Raw genomic sequence first — 27987 nt, 5'->3', positions numbered from 1 at the left:
TGAAGACAAGAACTTCAATATAGATATGTCATTTTAATATTTAATTTAAAATAAACTGAGGCTGGATTGGAAGAAAATATCTGATTTTCAGAATATCTTTTTTTTTTAATCATGAAATTACACATCATTAATGAGAACAGAACTTACTTTGGAAATAAGAGGTGAACCATCCCCATTACCTTCACCCACCAGAACTTGGCACGCCCTGAAACTCAAAGGAGGAATATATTCTCCGTTACCCCTTCCCATCTCTGAGATTCAGCTTCTAACTTCATGGAAAAGCTCTGAATCAGGACCCACTTCCTGAGAAAAGCAAGGATCTATACAGAGGCTGGGTACATCTGGTCTGAGAAGCCACAGGAGGCCACTGGGACTAGATGTTTGCTTTTAGAGCCTGTATAAACTGTCACCATGGTTCCCAGGTACAACCACCTATGGCAGCATCCAGAGTCACAGAGGGCGAGAAGATGGAAACCCTGAGCAGAGCCAGTCCCCACCACCCTATAGAAGCCCTTCTCCCGGAGGCTGGTTGGCAGAGCAGCCTGTAGCTCTCTTGCCTAGTCACTGGGGAAGGAGGACAGGCTGAGAGCCTCCAATGAGGAAAGGCTGGTCTTTGGAGAGGTATGAATGTGCAGGTTTATGGAAGGCAAGAACAGCATCCTCATCTCTCACACTGGTAAGGCACTGAGAGTAAAGCAGCAAGGCAGGGATGCTAAAGATGGAAAAGAAAGTTGAAAGGTCCCCTGGACCCAGTGACTTGAAGAAAACAAAAAGCAGTGTGACTGAAGAGATGCTAGGGACTACCACAGGGACCTACGCCTGTGCAAAAAGAAGGGTCTGAGAGTGGGTAGAGCCACACCTGCATGCCCTTTACCCATAATCCTCCCTCCCCTGCTCCAGAGGGGGAGGGACAAAAGTTGTAGGGATTCAAGGAGCAGAACAACATTGGGTATTTTCCTGAGCCATATGGTTAAATATTAAAGAAATAAAGCTTTACATACATGGCAACATCCATCCCTTTCTGTTCTTCAAAGACCCACCTAGTGTATATGTGGATCATTAGGCCCACTCTGCGGGGGAGATGATGGAGAGGTCAGAACCCTAGGAAGGGCTCAGCAGGCCTAAATACCCACTCTTCAAGTGAAAAGGACAAGCCCATCCAGCAGCTCATTGCTAATATATTTGTTGATCACCATCACCCTGACTCCTCCCAGTCTTAAGTCTGAACTGAATCAACCATAGGGGAAAAAACAAAACAAAAAACAAACAAACAAACAAACAAAAAACAAGACTGAGGAAGGCAGGACAGAGCAAAGCAGAGAATGGATGGATGGATGGATGGCTGCGAGGCTTGACCACAAGCCCGTTTGTGGTCCTTAGTAGAGCATGAGCTAACAGGAGCTGGTCTGCAGGTTGCTCTCAGTAAGCAGTGATGCAATGGATGAGGGGTCATAGACGCTGTCAAACTCCTCATCAGAGCTCAGCCCCTCTTGTTTGAGGGCTGACTCAGCAGCTGAGCGGGAAGCTTTTCGCCTGAGTCAGAGAAAAAAGGAATAGACTGAGACACTCACCCTTCCACACTAAGGGAGTAATTCTTCTAAGACCTAAGGCTACTCGAATGGTCTCCTACTAGTAAGGGATCTGGGAAGATAAAGTGAAAGACAGAAGCTAAGATATAAGAAGTAACCACACTGGCTTCTAGGCAGGGACAAGAGATTACAGATTTCTCCTTATCCAGCTTGGGAGGAACCATTCCCATACGCGCGTGAGCGCCCATGAGCACGGTGAGGTACTGAAGGGTGGCCATACCAGGCATCCTTTTCCAAGGCTTTGATCCGGGCCTGGAGCTGTTCATTGACCTCATGCTGTTCCTCCAGTTCCCGCTGCGCCTTCTTCCGTAGGCTGTCCAGCCGCTCAATTTCCTCTTCTGCTTCATCCACCTGCCGCTTCAAAGCCTTCACCCTCAGGGTTAGCTAAGCAGGACACAAGTCCTCACATCAGAAAAGCATCTACTACCGAGGGCTGGGGTCTCCCCTGCAATGATTCTGACAAGGGACAATCCACACACTCCCTCCTACCCCTGAAAAGAAAAAGGTTGTGACCCTGTAGCCTCAGGAGTTGTAGAGAGGGCATTAGGGAACTGAGGAGATAGCAGAGACAACAAAGCACTTGCCATGCAAGCACAGGACCTAAATTCAGTCTCCCTAGGGCACACTAGCCATCCAGTCAACCTAACCTATTTGAACCTATTTGGCAAGTTCCAGGCCAGGGAGAGACTTTGCCTAAAAAAAGAAAAAAAAAAAAAAAAAGATGGATGGTGCCTGAGGAATAATAGTCAAGTTTGTCCTCCAGCCTCTACACACATATGCAAAATTTGCACATGCATACGCATATATACAACCCACACACAAGCATGGCACAAAGACTATTTGGGGAGTCAATGAATTAATGTATATATAACACTTAGAGAAACGAGTACACTCAATACAGAGCCTTCTACTCTAGGCTAAACCTCTGAGGCTAATCTATGTCCTTACACAAGCAAAATGTGTGGATGCCTTATAGGGGATAATGGCCTCCCTGGGCTTCAGAGAACACAGGGTGCCATGTGGTCACCTGGTCCTTCTGGTCATTGACGTGCTGCCGTTCATCATCAATCTGGATAGAGAGCTCCTTAACCCTCCGCTCCAGTTTCCGATTGGTGGACTGCAGAACTGTCTTCTCTCTGAGAGGGAGAGGAGGAGATCTATAGCTGTTGACCTCTATAAGGGAGCCTTTACTTAACACTGGACTGCCTCCCAGGACTTTTCTGTCATGAGCCTCACCAATACATGGGGAGAGTCCGGGGAAGATCCTAAGAACCAGGGAGAGAGAAGCCACACACATTCCAGAATTCCCACAACTCTGCATTATACTATAGCCAAAAGGGGACTCATCCCTGAAGATGAGGCCAGGTTGGCCAGGCGTGAGGTAGAAGATGGAGGAAGACCCAGAGAAGGAAAGACCCAGAGGAAGAAAGGGAGGGGGAGGGGGCTGAATGACAGGTTCTTATCACCTCTCTTCAGCTTGCAGCCGCTCTTGCAATAGTTGATTCTGGGACTCCAGCTGGGAGAGGCTGGCACTGGGCTTCTGGAAGCCTTCTGAGCTGGCCAGCCGGGTCTTCAAATCCTTGTTCTGAGAGAGATGGGAAAATTCCATGCTTAGCACCTAGCTGGTCCCCTGTCTGGCCCCTGACTCTATCCCCAAGACTCCTTTTCACCTGTCTCTCCAGGGAGATTTTGTCACACTCCAAGTCCTGTCGAGCAGACCTCTCCTGCATGAGCTCTGTCCTCAGCTGATCCACCTGTAAGGGTGGGCGAGAGGAATTAGACTTGGGGAAGACTAAGGCTAAACCAGCCAAGTGAATCAATAAAAGCAGATCCCTAGAGGACACTCGCTGAACCCCAAGTCCTCCAAATCCTCAGGCAACTAAGGACTCTCGTCCTAGAATCAACAGCACCCCTCTCAATGTTCCCTGGCCTAACTAGATTTGAGGAAGCCATCACAGCTCCCACTGCCATGATGCTGTTATCTTCCACATTATGATGGATTGTCCTGCAAGGGGCCCTGAAAGGCTACTGCATAATCTGTGAAAGTGAAGTTTAATTTGCACTGGAGAGCCCAAGATGCCTGAGGTACCGGGAACAGGGTATATCTGCCAGGAGGAGCTGGTGAGAGAGGAGAGTGTGTACTACAGGTAGCAGAGCCGGAGGAGAAGGCCTGCCCAAGGCCGTGAGAGCCGGGTAATGTCACCACGAGCCCTGGCTGCTAGACGTGGTGTGGCAATTACAATTAAAAGACTGCTTTGGTCTCAGAACAGATTTTGAACTTTGGACTCCTGAATAGTATTAGAAGTAGAAGACTAAAGGAACTTTTGAGATTGGACTGAATGTACTTTGCATTATAATATTGATATAAGTTTTATGGGAGGGGAAACAAGGAGTGGAATACTATAGATTGAAGTGATGTCTGGAGGCAGGCACGGTGGTACATACCTTTAATCCCAGCACTTGGGAGGCAGAGGCAAATGGATCTCTGTGAGTTTGAGGCCAGCCTGGTCTACATTGCACAATCCAAGGTCAGCCAGAGCTGCCTAGAGAGACCCTGTCTCAAAAAAATAAACAAACTAAAAAGTGATGTGTTGGGTGTCAAGTTAAAAGAAGAAATTATAGGTATTGAAATGGGAGGAGCCATTTGAAGGAAGGCTCTTGAAATCCCACAACCAGCACTCCTGAATTGAAACTGTCCTCGCTGGGGTCAGAGCAACCTGGGCCACCAGGACTCTTTCCCCAGACTCCAATTCTTGTCTTCCTTCCACCTAAGGAAACCTGTGTACCCTTTTCCAGGGCAGATGAGATCCTGAAGTAGACCCTGCCTTGCCAGAACTGTCTAGGTTATGAAGGACAGGGGAGCTACGCTGTCTCTGAGAGAGCCGGGTGTTACAGTGAGGAGTAGGCACAGTGAGGGGTCAGGAGTCACCTGGTCACGGCCACGGTTCACGCGATCTGTTAACAGTTCCACCGTGTTCTTCTCTTCGTCTAACTCTGCTTCCAGTCGTGCCACCTTCTCCTGCCGCAGAAGGGCCAAAGGTCAATTCTGCCCCAGGTTCTGGGCCCTAGAATGTTAAACTCCTATCAAGGCCCTGTCAAAACTTCAGCCCCACAGAGTTTTCTCCCTGGCATATTCCAAAACTTTCTGGTCCTTGCTCCTGCTTGCTCGAAGCCTCTATGGAGTAAGCGCCCTCTGCTGGCCTGGAAGGCAAATGGGAGACTCCACTCCGATTTGGAGAACTATTTTCCTAATGGAAAAACTGAAAGTGAAACTTAAGTTCCTCAGCAGAGGCTTAAGACGGGAAAAGCTGCTTTTCCAGAGTGTGGGACAGATTAAAGCCACGAAGTACCAGGCAGAAGCTAAAATCATGAATTTGGGCCAACCACCTGGGCCTGAAAACCAGACCTACCACTTTCTAGCACTGGACTCACTCCACTGGGAAGTTATTTATCTCCATGCCTCAGTTTCCCTTATCTGTAAAATGGAGATGAGACCATCCACCTTACAGGTTGATCTGGAAGAGGAGATGAGACTTACACGCCACATCCACAGTGCAATATACTCTTGCTGCTATTTTTACTTTCAAGTACAGCAAACTGAAGACTACAGTTCTAAGGGAGGAAAGCCACTGCTCAGTTCCAGCCAGCTACTGACAGGCAGAACTCAGGTCTAGAAGGTCAGTGTCCAAACACAAAAGATGACAGAAATTCAAATTTTTATATGACATCTATAAATGTCTCAATATCTGCACTCAGTTGCTAAAACACTGTAACCCACAAAAACCATCAGTTGTGGCTTCTCAAGTTGTATTCTCTGGGACAGAAAAGGGCTTGGGAAACACTGGCTCCTTTCCCCATTTAAATCTCACCTGTGCCTGAGCCAGAACCCCTTTTGTCCCCACTCAGCCAGTGTCTTTACCTCAAGGCTCTTCAGTTGTCGAGCCTTGTCGTCCTGGGAGCGTTTCTTGTTCTCAGCCTCTTGCTCTAGCCCCTGCAGCCGCTGGGCCAGCAGCTCTTTGTCCAGCCGTGCTGTGTCCCGCTCAGCCTGGGATGTCTGCAGAGCCTGCCGCAACCTTTGCAGCTGGGACCAAACACAACATGCAACAGCTCAGCCTAGCTGAAATGCAGGGGTGGACGGTGGGAGCAGCCTGTCCGGGGAAGAAGTATTTCCCCACTGGCATTCTTTAGTGCCAGGCTGGGAGCACAGGTTAGTGGGAGTCTACTTGCCTAGAACTGCCAGCTCATGGTGACGGAAGAGTCAAGTTCAGATTATTTTCTTTATTGTCTTAAAACATTCTACACAAATGGGAATCACTTGAGAGTTTTTACTGGGAAACAGACACCACTGTGGCTATTTAAAGAGTCTTTAAAACTACCAGGCATGATGGAGCATGTCTTAAATCCCAGTACTTAGGTGGCAGAGGCAAACAGATCTCTGTCAGTTCAAAGCCAGCCATACTGAGACCCTATGTCAAAACACAACAACAAGAACAAAACGAAAACAAAACAAAAATCAATTGATCGTAGGTCCCAAATTATGATTTAAATAATATGAAATGATGTTTATGCAATAAGTTTTAAAAATCTTAGCAGTAGTGGCACATGCCTTTAATCCCACCACTCAGGAGGCAGAGGCAGGCGGATCTCTGAGTTCCAGAACAGCCAGGGCTATACAAAGAAACCCTGTCTTAAAAAAACAATAAAGCAAAAAAAAAAAAAAAAAAAAAATTAAATCTCCCAGGTGACTGCAGCAGAGGTTGAAGGCCACTGCTCTATAAATGATCCCCTCTTGTATGTCCTAGTATGAACAACCCCCTCTACCTCAGTGTGCCACTCCAAGTGGTTTTGGCTCTAGCACTTGAGGCCATAGTTCAGTGAGGAGGGATGACCTTCAAATCCAAGGACACTTTCCTCTCGTTAGGCTCCTACCTCATCCTGAAGCCGGCTCAGCCCCCCTGAGTTCTTTTCGGCCTCACTGGCCCAATCCTTGGCCTGACGCTGGGCATCAGCTACTTCCTTCCGGGCCTTTTCCTTGTAATCTTCCATCTGGGACTGGAGTTGCTGCAGGGCTAGCTTGGAATCATCCCCAATCTGCTCCAGCTGAAACGCAAAGAAAAGTGTTTGGGTTTTTTTTTGTTTGTTTGTTTGTTTGTTTGTTTCAGCACTGTGCCTCTATATATCAAATGTTCTGTCCCTTCTCTAGACCCAGCTTCCAGGAGTTTCCCAAGAGCCTCCTTTCTGGTAAGCAGCCCTCTATGGCTTTCCTGGTCTAGATCTTTCATATGGCTAGTATTCATATTCTATTCAATGCATATTCAAATGCCTGGACATCATAGCTTTATCACTTGCTTATCATCTCTGGTCTCTTTTTTTTCCCATCTATAAAATGGGATAATTAAGTAAACCTTCAATGACCCTATTTCTGAAAACTCAAGTTTGCAAACTCAAGTGGTTCTAAAATATAGCACTTAGAAAAAAAGTCTTCCACCTAAATCATGAAAAACCCTCAATTACTATTTCAGAGAAAATAAAATGTATATATATTTCCTAAATTGACATTGTTAGTAGCTAGCCTTGTTTCATAAAATAAGATTGGGAGGAAGAACCATACCAGCAAAAAGCAATTTGATTTCCTTATCTCACTTGCTTCTTCCTCTCTCTGAAATTTAAACCTTTACTAATGTAAATTCTTATGTTTAGGTCTCCTAGACTTCTAAAGCAAACTTCTAGGACTATTCTCCAAGAATGAAGACCACAAGACTTCTGCCACATAAGCAGAATATCACATTTGGCCTGGGCATGGTGGCGCATGCTTAGAGAGTTCAATGCTAGTTTTAGCTACATGAGATTTGTCTCCAAAATAAACAAACAAACAAACAAACAAATATATAGGAAGAGCTAGAGAAATGGCTCAGTTAAGTACATACTGCTCTTTCAGAGGACTTGAGTTCAGTTTCTAGCACCCATATGCAGCCCAAAACTGCCTATAACTTTAGCTCCAGGAGACTTTATGCCCTCTTCTGACCTCCTTGGGTGCTGTACTCACATGTACACATATAAACCTCCACATCGACACAGAAATATACCCCTAATTTTAAAATAATAATAAGAGCCAAAGTATGGTGGCATACACCCTTATTCCCAGCACTTGGGAGGTAGGGGCAGATGGATCTCTGTGAGTTCAAAGCCAGCCTGGTCCAGCCAGTAAGTTCCAGGACAGCCAAGGTTACAGCCAAGGTTGAGAGAGCCTGTCTCAAAAACAGAACAAAACAAAAACCAAGACAATAACAATAATAACAATAATAAAAAATTTTTAAACTTTTTTTTCTAAAAAAAAACAAAGGTTTGACCTGATCCTATCTTTGAGTAAAGTTATGTCACACATCCTGGCGCACCTCCAGGGTTAGCCTCTGCAAGGCTCACACATCTTCCTAAGGGTCCACACAACCTATGTTCACCTCTTTATTGAGTCGATCCACAGTTCTGTTCAGCAAACACTTCTGCTCCTCCAGCTCTGCCTTGCTCCTTCGGAGGGCCTCCCGCTGCTTCCCCTCTTCCTCTAGGGCCCGGTTCAGTGCTTGCTGTTCCTGCCCAAGGCGTGCCAGCCCCCGCTGGGCTTCATCCAGCCGGACCTCCAGAGCCCGCTTGGCTGCTGCCAGGCTCCCCTCCTCCTCCTGGGCAGCATTCAGAGCCTCCTGTAGCTGCTGTTTCTCTATCTGGGAGGGGGGAGAGAAGGAAAAGCTCAGGCTGAAGTACTGGAGGTAAGTAGATGGAAAAGATGGGAAAGTTATTTATAAAAAAGGTAATGAGGCTGAAGCAGGCAGACCTCTGTGCGTTCAAGGCCAGCATGGTCAACATAAGGAGTTTCAGACCAGGTGGGGTTATATAGTGAGACCCTGACTCAAAAAAAAAAAAAAAAAAAAACCAAGACTGAAAACTACAAACAGGCTCAGAGGAATTAGTAATCAAAGCAAAAGGGTGATGTTAGGGTGCGGGGGAAGCCACTCAAACCACTCAGACACCAATCTCAGTTAAATATAGATGGTTTTGAACACAACAGCCCAAGACTGACCATGGTCAGGGATACAGTGGACTCAGGAGCCAAACTGTGACACTGAGTGTTTCTCAGAGTTAACTTATAAAGGTAAAAAAAAAAAAAAAAAAAAAAAAAAAAAATGCAATTGGATGGATGGTGGAACGGAGTGATCAGTTCTGACTCTAGTTATTTTGTTAATTAGACAAGCAGCTCTAGCTAACCTTGAAAGTGTGCCTGGCAGCTGGAGCCAGCTGTGCTTATGGCTGGAGAATTTCTAGCAACAACAGGGCCATAGAGTTTCGCATTAAACATAAACATAGTTTATAGTCAGCCTGACCTTGTACAGAGATTCTTTTACCTCAGCAACGAGCTGAGATGATGTGGCTGGTGGGCCTGAAACAAAAATGGCTATAGCTATGCCAAAAGGTGCAGGCCTCAACAGGTGAGAGATAGGAGACAAAAACAGCAGGGCAGAGCTTGAAATGTTTCCACCACGTCATTCCAGAAAACAAACCCAAGCTTAACAGATGTGGTAAGGGCAAAAGAGCAGTGCTGGCAATAGAACCCATGGCCGCACACTGAGGGGGAAGTGCAGCCCATGCCGGTGGGCTAAAACTGATGCTGAGTACTGAGGGACGGCAGTGCATGTGAGTACACAAGGGAAACGGGTTATCTACTAGGTTCAGGTTAGATGAGAGAGGAGGCCCGGAAGGTGCACAAGAGCCCTTACCTCCAGCCGACGCACTTTGTCCCGAAGTCGAGCCTCCACAGCTTCCCCACCCTCCGCCAGGCCTCGGGCCTCCTTCAACTGCTGCTCCAGACCCAGGATGCGCCTTCGGAATTCATCATTTTCCTCCTGGGTCTCCCGAAGCGTGGTCTCCACTGTTGTCCGACGCTGCCCCAGCACCATGGCCTCTGCCTCTGATGCCAGCTTAGCCTGTGGGCAGTTGGGAGAACCGGCTCAAACCGTGGGGCTCCGATGAGTAAACATGCATATCCAGGAAAAGGGGCCACCCAAGAACCCACCAGAAGCTCACAGCAGCCATAGATGAAGGGGTGGCCCCAGCAAGGAACCTCCCTGATAACCCCACCCTACACTGATGCAGCCATCCTGCCAAAATCTGCTATTCACCACACCCATGAGCCTCCAGAGTTGCTCAGTCCATGCCCATGCTTCTCAGCCCTCCTGACCCCTCATCCTCCACCTCCTGGGCCTTGGACCCACTCCCCTTGCCTTGGAAGCCTCTTCACAATCCTGCCGCAGTTGCTGCACAGTCTTCTGCAGCTGGAGGTTCTGCTGTTCCAGCTCTCGGCCTCGATCAGCCTCAGCCCTCAGCACCGCCAGCTGCTTCTCTAACTCCTGGTCCCACTGCTGTCCGGCCACCTTCTGGCCCTGCCGCTCTGCCCGCAGCTCTTTAAGCTCCCCCTGGGTGCGTCGCAGCTCCTAGAAGGGAGAGAAAACAGTGGGGCGACTCGGTTATAATAAGGTTCCTGAAAGTGGAGGAAGTAAGACTCTTCACACACCATGGAAAGAAATATAAATGCTAAGGCTGCTTCCAAGAAGCAGTTGGGCAGACTCACAAAAAGCTAAGCACAGACTAACCACATGACACTTGATCCTATTCTTAAGTGATGTGCCCAAGAAAAGTGGCAGTTCTCACAAAAACTTGTTTGTAAATGCTCCTAGCAAGATCAGGCACTGTATGTCAAATACAGAAGCAATCCACACGTCCTTAATTTGGAAAATGGACAAAATACACTAATCAAGAATAGAGCATTAAAGCCAGGTACAATGACGCATGCCTGTAATCCCAGCACTGCGGGAGACAGATCTTATGCAAGCGGATCTCTTCAAGGCCAGCCTGGCTACACAGAGTCCAGGACAGCCAAGGCTACACAGAGAAACCCTGTCTTAAGAAAAAAAAAAAAAGAATAGCGCATACATCCATAAAACTGGCTGAAACCAGGAGTGGCAGTGTACCCCAATAACCCAACAAACAGAAGGCAGAGACTGGAGGATAACCTAGTAACACATAAAAAAACAAAAAGATGAAGACACTTGCTACCACACAGTTGAATCTTAAAAAATGAAAATTATAACAGCTGAAAATTAAAGCCAGAAATCAAAAGCCACATATTACAGAATTATAATTATATGAACTACTCAGCTTATGCAAATCTGGAGGGACAAAGTTATCAGGCCATACAGAGAATGACCACCAATGGGCATGGGGTGCTTTTGGGGGTGCTTAAAATATTCTGTAACTAGATAATGGTGATGGCTTCACAATACAGTGAATATAATAAAAGCCACTGAAGTGTCTGCCTTTTATGTGCACTGGTGTTTGTCAGGTCCCATGGAAATAGTTACTAACAGGTATGAGCCGCCATGTGGGTGCTGGGAATAAGAACCCGGGTCCTCTGGAAGAGCAGCCAGTGCTCTTAACTGCTGAGCCATTTCTCCAGCCCCTGAATGGTCTGCTTTGAAAGGAGAAATTTTAGGCCAATCATGGTGCATTAATCCCAGCATTTGGGAAAGAGGCAGGAAGATCGCTATGAGTTCAAAGCCAGCCTGGTCTAGTTAGTGAGACCTTGTCTCAAAAAACTGAAACTAAATAGAGGAATTTTATGTATAGAATTTTACAAAACAAGACTGGCTGCCAAAACAAAACAAAAAACCAAAACACAAAAATATGTCACAATAAATACTAATGCATCTTAAATTTACTTTTAAAGGGCAGTTAAAATATAAACTATGGGGCTGGAGAGATGGCTTAGAGGTTAAGAACACTGGTTGTTCTTCCAAAGGTCCTGAGTTCAATTCCCAGTAACTACATGGTGGCTCATAACCATCTATAGTGAGATCTGGTGCCCTCTCCTGGTATGTAGGCAGAATTCTGTATAAATAAAAAAGAAATGTAAAAAAAAAAATAAACCATCTCTTTAAAAAATATGTTATAGGGGGCTGGAGAGATGGCTCAGTGATTAAGAGCACTGTCTGCTCTTTCAAAGGTCATGAGTTCAATTCCCAGCAACCACATGGTGGCTTACAACCATCTATAATGTGAACTGATTCCCTCTTCTGGCAGATGTAAATGCAGATAGAACACTCATATACATAAAATAAATAAATTAAAAAAATGTAAAAAAAAAATATGTATAAACTATGGTTCTCTTTAATTATAGTTTGTAATTATAAACAGCTACTCTCTGTAGTTATTAGGCGTTTTTAAATTTGTAAACATTCAATCAGACTGAAGGCCATGGACTATGCAGTGACTCTATAATGTAGACACTAACAAAACTCATTACAAAGAAAAGGAAACAGCCGGCTTTCTGGTCTGTGCTGGACTTGGTTAGGCTGCTTCCTTCTTTTACATTTTGTTTAAATACTCGATAAAATATTCCTCCTATTTGAGGCACAGTGATAAATGAGATTGTCTGGAGGGCTGTCAAGTTGGCCATGTCAGCTAATACATCAATAATTTTCACTCTCCATGGTATTTGTGACTTCCCAACAACATAGTTTTATGTCATCCAATAATAATTAGCTGTGTTCTTTGGTGTGTGTGTGTATGTGTGTGTGTGTGTGTGTGTGTGTGTGTGCAGGGTTTTTTTTTTTTCATTTGGAGGGTGGGGTTGAGACAGAGTCTCTCTAGAGACCTGGCTGTCCTGGAACTCACCCTATAGACCAAGCTGGCCTGAACTAACAGAGATCCACCTGCGTCTGGAATGCTAGGATTAAAGGCATGTGCCACCACACCTGGCCTATTAGCTGCATTCTTATCCTTCATGAATTATAACACTTAGAATATCAAACTGGGTTTACTTCAATTTTTATGACTTTCTCATGACTCTTATGAACTATCATCCATGCATGATGAAAAAAAGGATTGACTTTAACATATATATATGTGATAATCTTGGAATGTTGTGTCACCAAGCCGCCAACAAGACTGGGGATACTGGGGAGATGCATGTCAAACACTAGACCCCTTGAGCACCATGTGCAGACTGTGTGTTTTCTCAATAGCCTTCAGTACTATTTGGTTTCTCCAGTAGGTCAGCTAGCTGAGCTGATACTGGCACTGCAGTCCAGGGATTGTGTCTCTCAATGTAAATGAATAAGCATTTGAAGCAGACATTTGTTTCATTGCATAGCTAATGAGTTCCCTGCTGAAAGCGCAGGTTTTCCAGTGATGACCAAATTAAGGTTCTGAGGCTGCAAAAATGCCCCTGAAGTTTTACAAACCCACCTGCATCTGGTTACCTAAGATGCCTTCTAGGAGGTGGCCAGCAGTTTTTGTCTATGCCACAACCTGGCTGCTGATAGCCTTTTTCATTAGAAAACTCTATAACCAACGGGGAGACCAGCCCAGCAGAGCTGGAAGGCCAAAACTGAGCTGCTCAGATGAAGCTTGAAAACCACACTCATGAGAACTGCCCCACTAGCATGGCGGAAGAGCACCGGTGAAGCAGCAGCTCACCCCACCTGCCGTTCTGCACACCAAGTGCTGAGTACCTTTCTGAGCTCCTCCACCTGGTGAGTGTCTCTTGTACCGGCTCGGGCCAGCTCCAAGTCCCTCTGTAAGACCTCCATCTTCTCCATAAGTTCCTCTTCCATCTCCTCCTTCTCCATCCGCAGCTGCAGCAGTCTGAGCTCAGCAAGGTTATATACCAAAGATAAAAGATCAAGGTCAGACTTCCCACATAGAAGAGATTCACAGGACAACAGGAACCAGCCCTCCGGAGGCCACAGCCACAGACACTGAGGCAAGGAGAACAAGCAGCTTTGGAAACACTGTGTGAAAGCGTAGTGTGAGAGAGAGGCAGTGGGGTGTAAGAGTCAGGGTGAATGCTCCTGCAAAAGGCAGATGGGTCTTACTCCTGCTTGGTGGCTCTCAGCTCCTCCTTGTTTTTCTGGAACATGTTCTGCCAATGCCCTGTCTCCTCTGAGGTCTCCTCTAGCTCCCTTTGCAGCTCCCGCACCAGGGAAGACATCTTCTGCCTCTCAGCTTCCACTGCAGCATGGTCCTAGAGAATGAGAAAAATGGGCACCAGGAGGCTCAGAAGGCAAAGCTCACTTTAAGGCAAAAGGGGAAGCCGGGGAGCAGAGAGCACCAGATCAGTGACACTTTGACATCCTGCTAATGCGATGTTAGGAAGCTCAGCCCACTTCTCTGTCATCTGCAGGAAGGCTCACTCCATTATTTATTTCCCTACAGAGTCTGGCCACACATCCTTAAGGTACTTCTGGGTTGTAACTCCTCTCTCGGCCCTGGCAAGTTTCCAACCAAGGCTCTCACTACATCTAGCATGTGTCCTTTAAAGAAGGATCCTAGCTGCGATCATGAAAAGTCCAAGAATACACTAATAAGGCAGCCCCATTCCCTGGCAGTGCCCTCTTCTCCCAGCCCCAGTTTTTGTCACATGCCTGGGTCGCATCTTGCATGCTCCGGCGAAGCTGCTCTGTGTCTCGCTGGTATTGCAGCCGGACGTGTTCCACCTCCTGGTCATGGGAGGCCACCTCCTCTTTCAGGGCCCCCTTCAGGGCTGTCAGCTCCCGTTCCCTCTGCCTCAGCTGCTCCTCTACTCGTTGTTTTCCCTCTAAGACCTCTTCTAGGAGTTCCCGGGTCTCTAACAAGTCCTGAAGAAAAGGAAGATGGAAATGCATCAGTAACCATATTAGTACTCATTCTGTCTATTAAACAACTGACCCCATTTAGCCAAAAATTATTTATTGAGACCTTGGCAGGGTGGCATATGCTTCCAACCCCAGTAATTAGAAGGATCACAAGTCAGAAGCCAGAATGGACAAGTTAGCCAAGTCCCAGATCCAAAAAGAAAATGTATTCATACTTTGATCAGTCTGGTATTAGGTGCTTCTTGCCCTCTAAACTGCCTGTGGCATAAAAGAAAGTTGTCATTCTGGGCTCCAGCCTCATGCTACCTTTGAGTCTGACTGAAAGCACACTGAAGAGCACTGGTGAAACCTACCTGTTCTCCACACTTCAAGGAAACAGTAGATGAGCAGGCCTGAGAATGCTACTGGGAACCGAGACTAGAATAGACAGCCGGCACCTCCTTTTCTTACCTTTAGAAGAATCTCTTTTGCAGGCTCGGGATTCTGGCCCTGTTTCAGCTTGATCTGCAGCTCCTTCACTTGGGTCTCCAGCTCCTGCCGATGTCCTTCTTCCTGGCTCAGGAGGAGCTTCATGTTCTGAAGCCTAAAGATAAATAGCATTACTGGACACTGTGTCAGGTGGTTATCTACCTGCCATACATTAAACTTCCCTACACTCTATGTTCTGCACATTTGGTTTTGCAGTGCTGGAGACAGGCAGGCCTTGCCAAACTGGGCAAGCGTTTCACCAATGAACTACACCATGCCCTATTCCAATCTTCTTTTCCTTTATTTTCTTTTCTCTTTCTTTCCCTTCCTTCCTTCCTTCCTTCCTTCCTTCCTTCCTTCCTTCCTTCCTTCCTTCCTTCCTTCCGTTTGCTGTGGATGAGTGTAGGAGAGGCATCTGTGTGGCAGTCGGAGGACTGCCTGCAGGAGTCAGTTCTCTCCTTCTTACTTGTGTCCCCCAGGGACTGAATTCAGGTCCTGGGGTTTTGTGGTAAGCTGAGCCATCTCCAGGCCCTGCTCAAATCTTAAATGAACCCTCATACCCAACTGCTTTAGTTAATACTGCGACCTATGCCTGGGCCTCCTGACCTGTCTCAGTCTGCTCTACTCAGCACCTTCTCAAGTGTTGCAATTACTTGCATGTTCCCCTTGTTTACTGTCTGTCCCGTCTCTGGGAGCTAAGATTCTGGAGAGAAGAGCCCTACCTATGTGGCTCACAGATGTACCTCAGGAGCCCACGTCAGAGCCTGTCACATAAACAATATCACTCACAGACAGAAGACACTTGCTGACTCAGTGAGTTAACCCTCACAATAGTCCCGGGAGGTAGCTGATAGTTTTAGAATCAGTTTACAAACTAAGAACCCCATGGGCTGGAGAGATGGCTCAGGTGTTAAAGGCTAGGCTCACAACCAAGAAGACAAGAAACCCAGACAGGCACCCCAGGTAGCCCATCTCCACACCAAGCACTCTCATTGTTACCATAGAAAGGAAGAGAGAACAATCCTGGTCCCTTTAGCTTCTGAAGGTTCCCCTCTGCCTCCTTCAACCCTAGGAGGGTTGACCTCTGGGACCAAGCCCCGGTCCTGGAGGCTGCCCCAGGTGACCCATGAGCGCCATCAGCTGCACTCACTCCTTGGCGCTCTGCTGGGCCTCCCCCTTCCTCCTCTCCAGCAGCTCCTGCAGTCGGGTGCACTCTTCTGCCTTCTCCTCCAGCTGTCTCTCTAGCCCAACCCTGGATGGTTCTGGCTTCTGCCTCTTCTGGAAACAAAATGGAGACTAGGAAAAGCTTGTAGAAACATTCCGTTTAGCTCCGCATGGTAACACACACCTGTAATCCTGACACTTGGGAGGCAAAAGCAAGAGGAACAGTATGAGTTCAAGGCCAGGCTGAACTACACAGTGAATTCCAGGCCAGTGTTTAGACTTCAGAGTAAAACCTTGTCTAAAACAAAACAAAACAAAAAAAAACACCACCTAAAATCGAAAAATAAACAAAACAAAAAACAACAACAAAACCCTACCAAACCTCCATAGGTCCCCTAGGTGTTCTAACAATAACAGCCATGAGTCACAGTTACTCAGCTAAGCTGAACCCTGATTCTCCAGCCGCAGACACTGAGAAAAGCTTGTTTTAAGCTTTTAAGTTTTAGAGTAATCTGTTTTGCAATAAATAAAGAGTATATTATTATCTTCACTTACTGTTAAGGAAACAGGACTTGAATACTTGAAGAGCTTAACTAAGATTAATTACACAGAATCAAGGTTTGAACCCATTAAGTTTGATTTCATTTAACCATTACCTGCACCATTAATGAGAGGATTGCAAACCAAACTCCAACTATGTACGGGGCAATACGGTGAGAAGAAGGAAGCATTTAGAGAGGGCGTGGGGCTGGGGCTGTGGCGAGATGGCAGAGTGCTTGGCAAGCGCGCACAAAGCCCTGCGTTCCATCCCCAGCTCGGTATAAACTGGGCATGCTGATGGACATCTGTCATCCAAAATTTAGCAAGAGGATGAGAAGCTACCTCAAGGTCATTCTTGGATAACATGGTTCAGGGTCAGTTCTTTTGACACCCTGCTCTCCCAACTCAAAAAATAAAAAATAAAAAGTCAAATTAAAAAGTTCAGGTTTTAGAGAAAGAGTGGCTGCACACAGCAATTCCTTCAACCTCTCTGATCTTCAGAATTCTCATCAGAAAAAGTCCTACTGATACTGTGCACAGCCACTCTAATGATTATGTTTTACCCTGGACAGTATCTGCCATAAAATTTATACTCAGTAAATGATACCGATCATAATTATGACGAGAAAAAGTCGAGACACGTAGAGTAGAATGTAAATAATTTTCTTTTCTTTTTTGTTTAATAATGTATTTTATTTTATTTTATGTGCATTAGTGTGTCAGATCCCTAGGAACTGGCATTACAGACAGTTGTGAGCTGCCCTGTGGGTGCTGGGAATTGAACCCGGGTCCTTTGGAAGAACAGACAGTGCTCTTAACCACTGAGCCATCTCTCCAGGCCCTCCCCTCCCCTTTTTTTTTTGAAACATGGTTACACATAACCCAGTCTTATCCTGATAAATAGCCAGAGATGACTCTGAACCCTGATCTTCCTGCCTCTACTTCCTGAGTGCTGAGCTTACAGGCAAGTACCACCACAATTGGTTGTAGTCAGTACTGGGGATTGAACCTGGGACTTCATGCATGCAAGGTAAGCATTCTATCAGCTGAGCTACACCACTGCACAGAGAACCAAAGCAAGTATCTGAAGCTTTATATAAGCAGTAAATAGCAGATCTGAGATACAGAGTCCTGGGGAAAATGAAAAAGAAGTAGAACTCTAATGTGTTCCGCCCATAGTTCCAGAGAACTCAAAGTTCTTTTTGGGACTAGGACACTGACTTCTTGTCATATAATACAGACAGTACTTGTCCTAGTACCTAGAAGAGCCAGCCCAGCTGGCCATGGCAACACACAACTTTGATCCCAGCCAACTGAGGAGGATGTCTGTGAATTCAAGGCCAGCCAGGGATACTCCTACTCAGGAAGACCCAGTCTCAAAATAAAAAGCCAGCCTCGGCGTCCCCCCCCCCCCCCCGACACAGCGTCTTCCCTGTGACCCTTCACCCCTCCCACAGCCTGCCTCACCTTTGCCTCTTCGTCCAGCTGTCTCTGCAGCTCCTCCACCTTTCGGGTAAGCTCACCTTGCCCTGCCAGAGCCTTAGTAGAAGCAGGAGAAACGGTCTGCCAGAGGTATTGGGGAATAGGAGGGTGGGAAGCGAGTCTACATCCAGATCCCTGAAGGTCTCAAGGCCCTACCCTTGCCCCGATCCCTAGAAGGCCACTCACCCCCAGAGGCTGAATCTGCTCCAGCACCAAACTAACTTTCCTCCTCATGGATGCTTCACTTTCCATGCTTCTAGAAGACAGAAAGAAGGACAGAAGCAAGGGTGAATGGAGGAAAGGGGGAAAGCAAGGAAGGCGGGAAATGAAGCCAGAGGACAAGGAGGGAAGTCCATGCTTCCACTACAGGGTGGGCCCCACTCACCCCTCCCTTAGGATGCCATAGATGGTGGCCTTCACATGGTCCACACTGCCTAGGGGTGCTGCCTCCTGCTGGTCCCGGAGAAGGTCTGGAGTTGATTTGAACTGGGAAGAAAAAGGAAAAAGAGAGGAAAGAAAGGGAAGGAAAGATTAGGCAGAAGTACCTGTGTGTTTTGAATGGAACAGAGGTGGTGGTTGGGAAACAAGGCTTCTCAGCACGTTGAACACTGCTTAGGCCTGAGGAACAGCCCAGAGAAAAGTCCAAGCAGTATGGATCTCTGTGCTGCTGCTGCAGATGACACTTCTCTCAAGAACCAGCTGTGAGCTATATCCTAAGTAATTTGTGCCAGACCCTGCAAAATAGCATTTGCTGGTGACTGAAGAATGGCTAACTCTCCATGCTCATTTTCATTTTCCTGTGAAAGTATGTGGTGTATGTGGATAAAATGGAGAACAAAAGGCAGAGACTTTCTGCCCCTATGTTATCTGAATTCGTCTGTGGGCTGATGCAAAGGTAGGGGTCGGAAGTGGAGAGGGATGACTTCTGACCTGCACCATGGCAGAATCCTGTGCTTTCTCCCGTGGCTCCTCAAAACTCTGAAGCACCCAGTCTTGAGTCTGACGGGAACGGCTAAAGCTGCTGAGAGGGCTCTGGCTCTTAGATGGCTGCTTTGAACTGTCCACATAGTGGTCATACTTTGTACCAGAGGTCCAGTGGTTGTTTGACCGGCGTTCCCGATCTTCACCGGTGTCCCGTGAGAGCCTGCTGTCCAGACTCTGGCTCCGCTTGCGCTGTTCAGGGGGAAGTGTCCGCATGCGGCGGCCAGTCCGACCGCGGGCCTGCGCCCCCTTCTGACTGTCAAACTTGTTGATGAGTGAGTCCACTGAAGACAAGGGGGCAGTGTCAATGGTGTTAACACGAGGAGTCTTTTGAGGGGCTAGTTCCAGCAAGCTGGTGCTCCTATTGCTAGGACCCATGGACGCAAGCCCTACCAGATTGGCTTGCGACTGGGAACGGAGCAGTCTTCCTTTCCAGGGGTCCTTGGGCTCCTCATCAGATGTGCTGCCTTGAGAAGTGGCAGGAAATCCCTTGACTTGAGAGTAGGGATTCTCGGGGAGCTCTGAATCAGAGCTCAGCGCTCCTGGGGACCCCTGGTTGTTGGTCCCCTTGATTTGGACCCCAAAGGAGTCACTCCCTTTCTCTCCACTGTTAAGCACCACAAAGGGCTGCCCAGCAATGCCCTGCACACGCACAGCGACTCCATAGGTACTGGCTCTCGCATCCTTAGCAGGGCGCCTCCCACCCCGGCGAAGGGTGCCCATCTCAGTAGCATCCTCTGGCTCTGTAATAAAGCGAATTTGGACTCCATGGTCTACAGGGCCCCGGGGATCAGCCATCGTGTGTGCTTGCTTCTCATGTAGGAGGGATCCTAGAAGATGAAGAAAACAGTTTTTAGCCAAGGAGCCTGAATGAGAAACCAGCTTCAAGAAAGCTGACTACCTAGTCAGTCCCTTCTACAGAAAATGGTTCTCATATTTTATCTGAGCAGGAGAAATGCTATGTATGGCAGTCTATCCCCAATTTCTACTTAATAGTCCTAGAGTGGGACCTGAGAATTTGTGTTCCTCAGCAACTTCTCCTGGGTGATGCTGATATTCTTGATACAGATAGCACATTTTAAAAAATCTAGGAAGACCAGCAGTTGTGACTTTAATCTCAGCATTCAGGAGGCAGAGACAAGCAGATCTCTGTGAGTTCAAGGCCAACCTGGTCTACAGAGCTAGTTCTAGGACAGCCAGAAAAAAACACTGAGAAACCCTATCTTGAAAAAGCAAGCAAGGAAGAAAGTAAGAAAGGTCTAGGAGGTAGTTTGCTAGTAGACGGCTTGCCTAGAGTGTACAAGGCCTTGGTTTGACCTCCAACATAGGAAGAAAAGAAAAATCAAAATAAGACAGATAAGATACTTTGAGGCCCACAAACCAAAATAATTCATTTCCTTTGATACAATCCTGAGGGTTATGGCTTATTATGACGTGGAAGATAATATTCTGATCCTCACATACAACACAGACAGCCATGGGTCAATGAGTGAAGGTGGACACCAAAGCCTGTCCATCTGATGTTTCCACTCCCTTGAAAAAGGAAACCTTCTACTGCAGAGTTTATTAAAATAACTAGATCACAAAACGTGGCAGATACTTAAACTTGTGATGTCTCTGGAGTGAGGGTACTGAGGGCCAAACAAAGACAGAAGAGATTCTGCTCTCTGGGCTTTCTGCTGTGTAGTTTTCTGTCTCTTTTGAAATTGGTACTGTGTAGCTGTACTACCCATTTGAGAAAGGACTTCCGGTTGGGCTGTGACTCGGTGATAAAGCATTTGCCTAACATGTATGGTGAGATCTGGGATTCAGTCCTCAGCACCAAGAGAGAAAAGGAAGAAAAGAAAGCAGATGGAAGAGGAGGGAGGACTTAAATATGATTTTTTTTTTTTTCTTTTTCTTTTGGCGGGGCCAGACAGGGTCTTATCTGGTCAAAGCTGGCCTCATACTCCTTACTCAGCTGAAGATGAACTTGAACTTCTGGTCCTTCTATTTCCACTTCTTGAGTAGTGGTATTACTCAGGTGAGCCACTGGGCCTGGTTTTATGCAGGGCTAGGATGGAACTCAGGGTTTCACTCTATCACAGAGCTTCATCTCCAGCCCCTTAACTGTGGGCTTTAGTGTGCTAGTCCAAAGACCCAGAAGAAGCAGGCTCCAGGATACAGACAAGGCCATCCAGAGGCCAACTTCCTGCTCTACATTGCCCAAGCTTAGAGTCATCAAATGGAATGTGCTCCAGGTGTGCTCTGGCTCCTGGAACTTGGGAAGGGAGGTTTTGTTCCAAGCAAATCAACATCAGCAAATGGGGCTCCCCTACTCCTTCTGCTACTCCCTACTGGAGTTTAGCACCAAGCTGGAGGGAGAAGCCTCAGGTGTGCCAGACAGAAAAACAATCACACCCAAGTCAACTCTCTGTAGGGTTCTGGCCAAGGAAACTTGGCAAGGTCCCTCTCAGAGATAGTATAAACTCTAGGAAGCCAAGAAACCAGGGCAGCTAAAGGCAGGTGATGAGCAGAAGGGGCAGAGCCCATGTGAGAGAGGATTTTGGGGAGAAATGAACACTGCGGGAATCCTTAGCATCCCCATTCCTTCCCAGTTGCAGAAAGGAATGGGGAGGGAGAAACCCTTTACTGGGAATGATTCACTTTGGGGGTCCTGGGACTGTGAATGCACCTCCTCCAGGACACAGTCCATCACAGCTTTTAACACAGAACCTTACGTGTGTGAAGGCAGAGGGGAGGAGCTCTTCAAACAGAGCAGTGGTTCTTAACCTGGGGAGGTTCTTAACCCTCTGGAGGCTGAGAGACCTTTTCATAGGACTCACACACAACCATCAAAAACCATAGGTATTTACATTACTATTCATAACAGTAGCAAAATTATGGTTATAAAGTAGCAAGGAAAATAATTTCATGGTTTGGAATCACCACAACATAAGGTATTGAGGGTCACAGCAATAGGAAGGTTGATAACCACAGCACTAGAGTCAGGATCTACCAGCACTTGTAAATCTGAGGCAGGGGGACTGCCATGAGTTCAAGATCAACTTCAGTTGCACAGTGAGACTTTGCCTCAATAAAAATAAGTAATAAACAAACTGCTTCCCTTCTTTCTTCCCATGTATTAATTTTATAACATGTTTTTTGTTTTGTTTTGTTTTGTTTTGTTTTGTTTTGTTTTTTACAAGGTCTATGTAGCCCAGGCTGGTCCTGAACTCACCGAGTAGCTAGGTATTGTTGCTGAGGAAATTGAGGTTCCCTCTTTGGGTTCTTAAGTTTTATTAATACAAGAATTTATAAATGGACTCAGAAAAAAACTTAGAAACAGTGTTATTAGAGTTTGAGGGAGCAACAATAGGGACTATCTATCTCAGCAGTTGCCAGGAGGCAGAAAATGAAAAGAAGTTGCAAGAAGCGGAAAAGAGAAAACCTTGCCTTTAAGAAAGCAGGCAGGTTCAGTAACGGAGGTCAGCATCCAACCCCACGGCAGGAAAGGAACTGTGTGGCAGAAGGGGAAAAGGCTTCAGAGGGGAAGAGAAAGCCCCATGTGTATGGAAAAGCATGCCCAAGCTTTGGCAGATATCTGTAAAAAAAAAAAGAGAAATAGAGGAAAGAGGCAAAGTCAAGCTTGTCTCATTGGGGAAAGCAGAAAGTTTCTTGCAGAGCTTCCATTGTTTTCATATGCTACCTGCAGGTTTACCTCAGTTTACCTCCACACATTTACTGAAGAGATTATTTCCTGTCTCCTCCACTAGAAAATAAGCTCCTTCAGGACAAAGACCAAGACTCTCAGCTGTCCTCTACCTGGAACATGGAGAATGCAAATGAATACTTTTTGAAGGCTGTATCCTGAACCAAGGCAGGCTCTCCCAGCAGCAGAAAATATGCCCATGGATGCCTCACAGCATTCTTTGTGCCTTAGTAACAAGATGTCTTCTGAGTCTGGACTCTGTGCCCTATGCCGCCCTGATCTTACAATCAATCAGGTGTACCTAAACTGCCAGCTCTCAGAAATCACATGATTTATTTATGATGAAGTTCTGCCCTGTCAGTATATCAGCAGATCTTCCAGAGCAGGTCAAGGAGCTCCTGTATAGGCATAGCATAGTGCCCAGCCCCTTGGGCTAGGGTGCCAGACAATACAGGAGTGCTATCCTGGTTCCCCTAGGTTCAAAAGACCCTCTCCCCCAACCTCAATCACTATTAATTCCAGGACATGTGGGTCAGGGGCCAGGACGAGAGATCTTTAGGGTTGGGTCAGAAAATAGAGCTCTAAATGATTCAACACGGAAAACCCGAAACCTATCCGCCTTCAGTTACAGAGGACAGTGGGGTGGGGCCAAGAGAGCAGGGCAGCTCAGAGGCCTTGCATAAGCCCCAGGCAGGTAAACAATAGTCAGGACCAACAAGATGAAGTCCAGGGCCTGTGCTCTCACCAGATGCCTGACCCTCTTTTCCCTCCCCTGGCACATGCCCAGGGCATTTCTCACCAACTGTACTGGGAAAAGACCAGAGCAGAAGTTAATTCAGCGCCATCTGTCTGCCTCTGCCACTCCTGCCCAAACGCTGGGAGAAGGAGCACTACACCTGTACCAGACAGCCACTTCTCCCTGAGTTACTCATTAGCCTGCCCTGCCCCAATTCCATCACCTCTGGCCCAGCCATACGCATCTGGCTTCCAACTAGGAGTGACAGGGTCCCTGGACTTCTGGCAGGAAGTGGGTGGGGGTGGGGTGGTTTCGGGTGTAGGGAGGGAGGGCTGACAGACACAGGGCCCAGCAATGTGCTGGGTGCTGAATAATTGGAGCGTTTAGAAAGAGGAAGAACTAAAAGAACAGCAATTAGAACCACCTCAGTGGTAACAAGAAAGCAAATAAATGGTCAAAATAAAAACAGAGAGCTTAGTGGCCTTATCATTTGATAAGAAGGCTCCTTGTAGGCCCAAACAGAATTCCCCAAGTGGACTCCAGACTAGGTCCACTGAAAAAGCAGAAACCTGAGAGCCAAACCTGGAGCTGCTTGGCCAGTGGCAGTAAAAAAAAAAAAAAAAAAAAAAAAACAATGAAGAACTGGGCTCTTACAAACTGGCTGGACTGGTTTGAGAGGCAAAGAGAAAGGAGGGCCCATAAGGCTAAGCTGGAACCTTGCAAAGCAGACCAGAGAGGTTCCACAGCAAAGGCAGAGACAAGACCAAGAATGGGAGCTCTGTCCAGCCTACATGTCAACATAGGCTGAGACTCTGGAGGGGGAGGCAAAAGGTGGAGAGGGAGGAAGGCAGTAGTTACAGATGCACAAAGAACTTGGTGACAGGCCAGTGTGTGACTGGAAGACTGTGTCCCTCCACCACTCCCTCCCAAAGTTGCATTCTTGGTCCTACACTTTATCTCCATCAGCTCCCAGGCCCTTGGTTCTCCCCTCCCCGGCACAAAAACAAAAATAAAACAAAAACCTAGCCCTACCCCCTCTTCTACAAGGGCAGGCAGGCAGGCCAGCCTGGGAACCACAGGAAGCCAGAATCTTCTTAGAATCAGGCAAATCTCTGAATAGGCAGGCCCCCAGAGCCAGACCCAAACTCCCAAACTCCCAAACACCCGGGATGAGATGACAGCTGCCCTGGAACATGTAGGTAGCTTGTCTACAAACATAGCAGTGGCTAATTATTTCCCAATTACAGCAACTGTCTTCTGACAGAGCATCAAAGGGGCCAAGCTAAGGTTGACTCTGCTTTCACTGCTGCCTAAGGCAAGGAAATTCACCTCATAAGTTGTCTGGGGTCCAGTATATACCTCTCATGTGGCCTGGGAATTTGGAGGTGTAAGCCCCCTAGTCCTTTGGTCTCCGAGGGAGTTCTGCCTATGTTTATGCACCACTAATACCTACAGTCAGTCATCAACGATCATGAGTCAGGGTTGCCCGTTAGGGTTTCAGAGAGTCAAAGGATTCTATGAGGTGTCAAGGAAATTAGTTGCATCCAAATCTCACCAGTGTCCCCCAATCTAGAACTAGAGGTTAAAAAATGTGTGTGTATATATATATATATATATACACACACATTTGCTTGAAGGAAAGATTTGACATCAGTCCTAGGAAAGAAGGCTATTTCTAGGTGGGTGTGGTGACATAAGCCTGTAAATTCAGCATTGGGAGCTGGAGGCAGGCAATCAGTTCAAGGTCAGCCTCTGCCTTACGGCAAGTTCAAGGCCAGAAACCCAGTATCAATCCTCGTTCCACACCCCCAAAAAGCATTTTTTCAGCTATTTTGTGGGTCCAGAAATTTATTCCCCTCTCATGAAAAACACACACAGTTCTTTCTAGAGAAAGAAGAAAAAATTCTCCCTGGTATGAAAGCAAAGAAAGAAACAACCTTAAATAATCTCACACCTAGCAAAGAGCGGGGTGGGGGTGGGGGTGGGGGAGTGGACCCGCCCTCATATTCTGACCCTAGGGCCTTCCACGGCAAGTTTTCACCTGTAGGCAAATGGTAAGGGAATGACCCCACATTTCAGAGCACTTCCAAAGCCAAAAGGAGGGTGTCAGCGGCCAGCATGGACTGACGGGGAGGGTCACCCCCAAAACCAGCACATGCTGATATCTCCACTTCAGTCTCTGAACCTCTGGAGGCACTTCCATTTGCTCCAGTAGGATTGAACCCTCCCCCGCCCCCATGTAGGTCGCCAAGAGAAATTCTGCCCCAAGGGCTGGCGCCTGACCTCCAGAGATCGTAGCGCTGAAACGCACGGATGCCCTGGGAATAATCTTACCCTCGGGTGCCCCACACCTGGCACCTTCCCAGCCACTTGCTTCTGGCACCGTGGAGTAGGGGCCAGCTCGTAGTTCTGCCACGCACTCTGACCGCCCCTCCTCCTAAACTCAGCACCTGTGCCCAGGAGGAGGGCATCTGATGTCTCCACCCTGCCGCTCAGGCACATTCCTGAGGGCCCACCCACATCTCAGGTGTCCTCGCTCGGGGCAGGCTCACTCACCCGGGGCCGGCTCGGTGCTCCGGGGCTCGCACACCCGCAAGGGGCTCGCACTCCGTCTGCCCGCGCTGCACGCGCCGCGGCAGCCCAGCCTCTCCGGGCTCTGAACTCCCTCCTCTCCCCCGCCCACCAACCTGTTACTTCCCAGGAGCTCCGCCCCATTGGCCATCACCTCCCGCCCCGCCTTACCCCTCCTTCTATTGGTCGGCTTCCCGCAGGGGGCGGGGCAAGCTCTGCGGGAACCCAGACCCGGGGTCCCCAGCCCGGTGGGCGGGAGGGGCGGAGGGGTCACGTGGGCAGGCGGGGTGCGTCGCGCAGGGGCCTCAGAGGCCATTTTGGGGGCGTCGGGGTTTTGCGGACTACGGTAGTTTATCGCCTGAGCATCCCCTGGGCTCTGTGGGAAGCGTCTCCCCTGTGCTCTTCTCAACGCAAATCTCGGTCCCTTTCTACCCTGCATCTCCTCCGCAGAAACCGGAATTCTGTCACTTTCTGCAGAAAATTTCTTCGTAGTCTCCCGACGTCAGCGCGTCCTGCATCTCTGCTCGCCGCAGGCTCTTGGCCTCAGTAATCATTTTGCAACCTTTTTTTTTTGTGACACTTATCACCTAATTTTGCATCATTCTAAAATACGTTTTCATCGTTTTGCCTCCCTAGGAGAAGCTCGGCCGGAGCCGAAATCTTTTTCTTTTGTTTTGTACGCTTCATCTCAAATGCCTATAGCCGAGGCCAGCACATATTTGGCTCTTAATAAAATGTGTAGATTGAATGACTTGGGCACCGAGTGCCGTAAATGTATATGCATCAGAATGATCTCTATAAGCAGGAAGGGACTCAAGCACACATTGTAAACCCACATTTTTTGAAAGCCTGTCAATAAGGAGGGCTTTTGGTGCCACTACACCGCAAGATTCTGGGGTACTTTGCCTGCAATCTGAGGCAGTTAGCATTAAGGCTAGCTGGTACCTAGTGTTAACGGCTGAGATGCGTTAAAAGATTGGCTTAGCTTACCTTGCTGGGCTCTGAGTAGCTCTCTCCTTTATTTGTTCGGTAAATATTTATTGTAATATATTTAGATAATGAAGATTCCTCATCTCCGATCCAGCCACATTCCACTGGCGTTCGCTGGAGCATGTTTCCCTCCCCCTCTCCCAGCCTTAGGAAGCTGGGCGTGGGCCCTGGAGGGGAAAGTCCACCTACCTGTTCTGAAGCTGGGTTGCTAGGTCTCCGCATTCCAAAGGAAGCTTTCGATGAGGGATAGAGCCCTAAGGAGGAACAGAGAGAGAGAAGGTGCGGTTTGGGCGACCTTCCGCAGAGGAGGTGTTTCTCCTGGATCAGGTTACTTCTAGACCAAAGGGTGATTTGGAAAAGAGAACTTAAAAATAAATAAATACATAAAAGGAATTGGTGAATTGGCCCGGACACTGAAAAGTGAAGGTAAATTAACTCTCACGGGGTAACCCCTTGGACTGTACTTAGTGTATTTGTAGTAAATAAAAATCGGGTAGCTACGCAGCACTAAAACACGGGGGGGGGGGGGGGGAATGGGAGCCTCTGAGTCATCACCATCAACCCTTCCTCCTTGGGGGAACAGCTCAGAGGGACATTAGTATCAAGTTCAGGTGGAAAAAAAAAGCTTTTTCTCCAGAATCCAAAAGAGAATTTAGCCTAATGCACACCTTTAATCCTAGCAGAGACAGGTAGATCTCTGAGTTTAAGGCTAGCTACGCAGTGAGACCCTGTGAGGGTGGAGGACAGAGAGGGCGGTGGGATGTCATGGAGAGACACTAAAATGGCCCAGTCCCCCTGGACTTAAATAAAGGTGAAACCCCTTTCTGGAAGAGCAGTTGTTAAAGAACTGAGAGTTGAAATTGAGTCAGGTAACTTTAGACACCAGGTGACTGGACCTGCTACAGAGAAGAGTGATTCTCTCTCTGAGGATGAAAATTTTGTCAAAATATTTGGAGCTGTTGAAATTATCTGCTATGGAGGAGGGACTATGATAGCGGCCAGTGGATAGGCAGGAATGATTTGCTTACGGAAAGGTCTCTTTGCAACCAAAATAAGGTGCAATCTGATGTGAACCTTTAGAAAACAGGTAAGATT

General features: G+C 47.4%; 1 protein-coding gene across 5 annotated transcripts; it reads right to left on the bottom strand.

The window, feature by feature from the left end:
• Nucleotides 1-20: 20 nt before the first annotated feature.
• Nucleotides 21-25998, bottom strand: Cgn (cingulin). 5 transcript variants are annotated; one of them, XM_055609041.1, is made up of 22 exons: nt 25888-25952; nt 22615-22708; nt 18854-19734; nt 18309-18409; nt 18110-18179; nt 17909-18004; nt 15888-16015; nt 14720-14852; nt 14060-14272; nt 13511-13659; nt 13148-13280; nt 9860-10069; nt 9356-9562; nt 8048-8305; nt 6519-6689; nt 5509-5670; nt 4519-4608; nt 3260-3343; nt 3056-3174; nt 2617-2725; nt 1810-1973; nt 21-1533 (listed from the first exon to the last, which is right to left on the bottom strand). In XM_055609041.1, the coding sequence occupies exons 2-22, from the start codon at nt 22622-22624 to the stop codon at nt 1392-1394; spliced, it is 3630 nt and encodes a 1209-aa protein (XP_055465016.1). In that variant the 5' UTR covers nt 22625-22708; nt 25888-25952; the 3' UTR covers nt 21-1391. The 5 variants fall into 5 exon arrangements, with proteins under 5 accessions (XP_055465016.1, XP_055465020.1, XP_055465017.1 ...); XM_055609045.1 differs by lacking the exon at nt 22615-22708 and having other exon boundaries at nt 25888-25998; XM_055609042.1 differs by lacking the exon at nt 25888-25952 and having other exon boundaries at nt 17909-17980.
• Nucleotides 25999-27987: the final 1989 nt, after the last annotated feature.

This window comes from Psammomys obesus, unplaced genomic scaffold (genome assembly GCF_907164565.1).
Source record: "Psammomys obesus unplaced genomic scaffold, mPsaObe1.curated_primary_1811, whole genome shotgun sequence".
Taxonomy (NCBI): Eukaryota; Metazoa; Chordata; class Mammalia; order Rodentia; family Muridae; genus Psammomys; species Psammomys obesus.
This window is presented reverse-complemented; position numbering and strand designations above follow the sequence as displayed.